Source organism: Acanthisitta chloris, unplaced genomic scaffold (genome assembly GCF_000695815.1).
Source record: "Acanthisitta chloris isolate BGI_N310 unplaced genomic scaffold, ASM69581v1 scaffold39588, whole genome shotgun sequence".
Classification (NCBI taxonomy): Eukaryota; Metazoa; Chordata; class Aves; order Passeriformes; family Acanthisittidae; genus Acanthisitta; species Acanthisitta chloris.
Genome location: NW_008688242.1, coordinates 1 through 4214, shown reverse-complemented (window position 1 = coordinate 4214; position 4214 = coordinate 1). Strand labels below are relative to the sequence as shown.

The 4214-nt window shown below is 60.7% G+C and overlaps 2 protein-coding genes across 2 annotated transcripts in view; one reads left to right on the top strand and one right to left on the bottom strand.

Annotated features, from left to right (window-relative positions):
- The window catches only part of GRM2 (glutamate receptor, metabotropic 2), a 6940-nt gene extending 6309 nt beyond the window's left edge, over positions 1-631 (top strand). Inside the window, exon 5 of the mRNA XM_009080940.1 lies at positions 558-631. Coding sequence (XP_009079188.1) covers positions 558-631 — 74 coding nt within the window. The remainder of the gene's footprint in view (positions 1-557) is intronic.
- Positions 632-1936: 1305 nt separating this feature from the next.
- RRP9 (ribosomal RNA processing 9, small subunit (SSU) processome component, homolog (yeast)) lies at positions 1937-4210 on the bottom strand (the record flags this gene model as incomplete). The annotated part of the gene is made up of 10 exons (XM_009080939.1): positions 1937-2042; positions 2134-2207; positions 2328-2407; positions 2499-2644; positions 2722-2784; positions 2974-3108; positions 3220-3320; positions 3420-3512; positions 3746-3870; positions 4081-4210. Coding segments are annotated over 10 exons (1053 nt in total), but the record flags the coding sequence as incomplete, so codon positions are not given.
- Between the last annotated feature and the right edge of the window lie 4 nt (positions 4211-4214).

The window sequence follows — 4214 nt, the reverse complement described above, 5'->3', positions numbered from 1 at the left end:
CCAGCCCCAGCCAGTCCCAAGGTGAGCACAGTGGGGCTGGGGAAGGGTTGGGGGGGCAGCACATCTGTCCAGGCAGGGACGGGGGGGAAGGTGTGGGAGTACCCTAGCATGAGCCCCCAAAGAAAAGTGGGGTATGGGGCAGGGCATGGTGGGAAATGGGCAGGATAGAGGATGCTGCATCCCCAGTGGCTCTTCCTTGTCCCGTCCCAATGCCTCATCTACCAGGACAGCACAGCTGCCAGAGGGGTACTGCTCCTGGGGGAATGTCATTACTAGAGGGAACCTGGCCACCTCAGGCACTCTCCAACCCAACCCAGGGGCTTCAGCTGCTACCAGGTGCCTGTCACCACCCCAGGCCCTCCCCACTCTGGCCCCAGAGGATATGGCCACCCTGGACACCTGTCACCAGCCTGGAGGGGACATGGTGACCATGGGCACGCTCCAACCCAGCCCCAGGGGATTCAGCTCCCTGGGCACCCATTGCCCACTGCAGTGGGATGGTGGGGGGTGCTGTTGCCAGACCCAAACCCACCCCTGACTGCTGCCTTCCTGGCCAGGCTCAGCCTCGCCGTACGTGCCCACGGTGTGCAATGGCCGCGAGGTGGTGGACTCCACGACGTCATCCTTGTGAAGGACAGGGGAGCCAGGCTGTGGTGCTGCCACACGGCTCCCCTGCTGCCTCCCCAGGGACAGCAGCACCTGTGGCACAGCCTGCTGAGGTACCAGATGCTGCCAGGAGGCTCAGCCTCTGTCCCAGCACGAGCTACATATCCCATGTGTCAGGTCATGGTACGTGTCACCCTTCCCTTGCACTGAGTCACGTTACATGTACCCTGTCCTCTGCACTGAGCCCATGGTGACCATCCCGTCCCTGTGCTGAGCCATGGTGCACATCCCCTGGCCCTTGCACTGAGCCATGGCGCATGTCCCTCTGCGTCACCTGCACTGAGCCATTGTGGACCCACACACCCCTGCACTGAGCCATGGTGAATGCCTCCCCCATCCCCTGCACCACAGTGCACATCACACGGACCTTGCACCGAGCTGTAGCGCACGTCCCCCATTCCCTGCACTGACTGTGGCACAAATATCCTCCTTGTCCCTTGCACTGAGCCCTGGTGCAGCCTGACCCTGCCTGCACCCAGCCCCAGGGCACATCCCCTGCCCCTCACTCCCAACCCTGGTGCACAACACCTCTTGCCAAGCCACATTCCAACTCCCACTTTGCTTGTGCCAATCCAGGTTGCACCTCCCACTCCCTCCCTGTGCCAGCACATGCTGCCCAAGGCCCATCACCCACCTGCTTTCGCGGTGCAGGGCCTTCCCCATCACCCGCCGAGCCAAGCTGTGCCCCATGTCACCCCTTCCCCTGCACTTTGCAGTTTCACCCTTTCCTCCCGGTTTTGGCCCCAGGGAAAGCTGCTGAGTGCGGCTGGGCCGGGCCCAAGCCCCCTCTTGTTCCCCTCGCTGTGCACAGCACTTCTCACCTCTGTCGGAGATAGTGCAGGAGCAGGGGTGAGTGACTGCCTGCTGCCTCCAGCCCCTGCAGAGCCCGGGGGTGCTGTCAGGGGCTCAGGGCGAGTAACAGGACCCAGTATTTGAGCCCAACCAAGTTTTTAAGAGTAGATTTTTTCCTGTGAACAAGAGTGTGATTATTTTTTTTTGTAATTTATGTAAATAAAGTGGTTTTGGTGGTGTTTTTTTTACAAAATGGACTGTTCCAGAGCTCAGGTCCAGCCGAACCTGAGGGAAGGGGACAGACCCTCGCAGAGGGCAGAGCCATATCATGACAAGGGGGCCAGTAGGGTCAGGGACCATGTGACACTCCCCAATCATGTCCTGCTGGCCCCATGGGGGTGGCTGCACCAAAGATGTGGGGCACAGCTCCAGGGACAGGGGCTGAATGACCTGCTCCAGCAGCTCCAGGGCCAGGGGACTAGGAGCTGCCAGGAGATTCAGGGCCAGAGGCTGCGGCCCTCCGCTTCAGGGGGATGATGCAGATGCTGTTTTTGGCTTCTTTGAGTCTCCACCACCGTCCGAGCCTGTATGAGAGAGAGGGAGGTCACCCTCCAACAAGCACAGGAGGAGGAGGGGCTGCACCCCCAGGCAGCACTGGGGAGAGGGGGACAGTACCGGTGCTCCTGCCCGATGCCAGCCACCAGGAAGTCACCGTCTGCTGAGAACTTGAGGCTGTTGACAAAACCCACCTAGAGGGGACAGGGCAGGGTGAAGGGATTGGGGCAGGATGAGGGGCTTCCACAGCCTCCTCCTACCTCCCAGTCAAGCTCCAGCATCCCCAATCTGCCCATCCATCCATCCATACATACCAAGGGGATGTCCCAGAGGGGCTCCAGCTTCCGAAATCCCTCACCACATTTCCAGAGTTTTACACTAGCACTGTGGGAGCCTGGGACAGAGAGAGGAGACTGTCACGCACCCTGACCCTGGGATGGGAGCAGGATACATCCCCTGCACACCCCCAAAAAGCTGCCACTCACCTGTCGCCACAAGGTCACTGTTGCGTAGGGCAGCCACTGCTGAGATCCAGTAGGGCTGCTGCAGGCCCTGGGTGTGCTGCATGCCGTGTGCCTGCCGAGCCAGCGCCAGCGGCTTCTTCTTCATCAGCCCCCACAGGGCTAGAGACCTGCCAGGAAGGCGAGGGGTGAAGAGGCTGAGGGAGCACCCTACCCACCTGTGGCACTGTCCTGTTCCTGTGCTCACCCGTCATCGGCACCAGACACCATGTGCTCCTCGTTGATGAGCTGGATACAGTCGATGGAGCCCCTGTGAAGAGAAGGGGCAACTGCCAGCAGTTACAAGTGTGCTTTGGGATCCCGTTTAGGAGACCAAGGCTCCACTGGGGCATCAGCATCCACACAGTCCTGGTAGGCTCCCAGTCATGCTTGGCACCCACACTCCACTGTCCCACCTGGACATGCCTGCCCCCAGCCTCCTCTCCCATCCCAGACCTACTGGTGTCCAGAAAACACAAGCTGCGACTCCTCAGGGATCTTCCAGAGCCGCACAGTGCCATCTCGTCCCCCTGCAGTCACACAGCACTGCCGGCTCAGGCTGTCCAGCCCCGTGATGACATCCTGGTGCCCAAACCTGGAGGAGGAAATGACAAAGAGCTGTGGCAAGCTGCCCCCTTGCCTTGCCTCCCCCAGGGCAGCAGGCACATTCCTTGGCAGGGTTAGCAGGATGCCCCCAGGGTCTTACAGGGTCTCCACATATGCGTTCTCTGCCACGTTCCAGACCTTGACGCAGCGGTCGTGGGAAGCACTGTACAACTCGTGCGTGCCCTTACGGAAGGACAGGCCCTGTGGACAGACAGATGGACATGAGCACAGCAGTGAGGGATGCCAGGGAGGACGCGGCTGCCTGGTCCCACAGGCACTGGACCCAATGTCCTGACTCACCGAGACAGCGTCGCGGTGCCCTGTGAAGATGTGCAGGCGCTTGCAGGTGGCTGCATCCCAGATCATGATCAGCTTGTTCCTGTCTCCCGTGGCCTGGCAGACAGCAGGAGATGCCCAAGACCTGTCCCTTGGAGACCCACAGCCCATCCCAGCCTCCACTCCCAACCCTATGTGCTCTCAAGGGTCCCAGGGACCCATTCTTGATTCCATAGGGGGTAGGGACTGTTTTAACCTGGCAAGACACATCTGGGCATGACACACTACACCCAGGACCCCGTGAGGAGATGCACTCCCCATGGCCACCTCTCTGCTCCCCGTCCCCGTACCAGGTACTTGCCGTCCGATGAGATGGCCATGCAGAGGATCTGGGATGCATGTCCCATGTGCTGCTCCTCCGTGCCCTTCTTCCCCCCAGGCACCACACACAGCCTCTTCCCACTGTCCACCTCCCCTGCAGGAAAGGCATCACTGTCACCCGCTGGGAGCCTCCCATCACTCCCAAAAGCACCAACAAGCTTCCTACAGAGCCCAGAACAATGCACATTCCCGGAGGAGCCAACGGGCAAGCCACCTCCATGGGCACCCACAGTCCTGCTGCTGCAGTGTCCCCACAGAGTCTGGGCTGGGGAACTGCCTGTAGCAGCCCCAGGTCAACACTTGCATTTGATGAGGGAGCCATCCTTGGAAGCAGAAAAGATGAACTTGTCATCTGGAGAGATGACCAGGCAAGTGACCGGCAGCTGGTGCCCCCGCAGCACACGAATGCTGGCTGGATCTGGAGGCTGCACCTGCAGG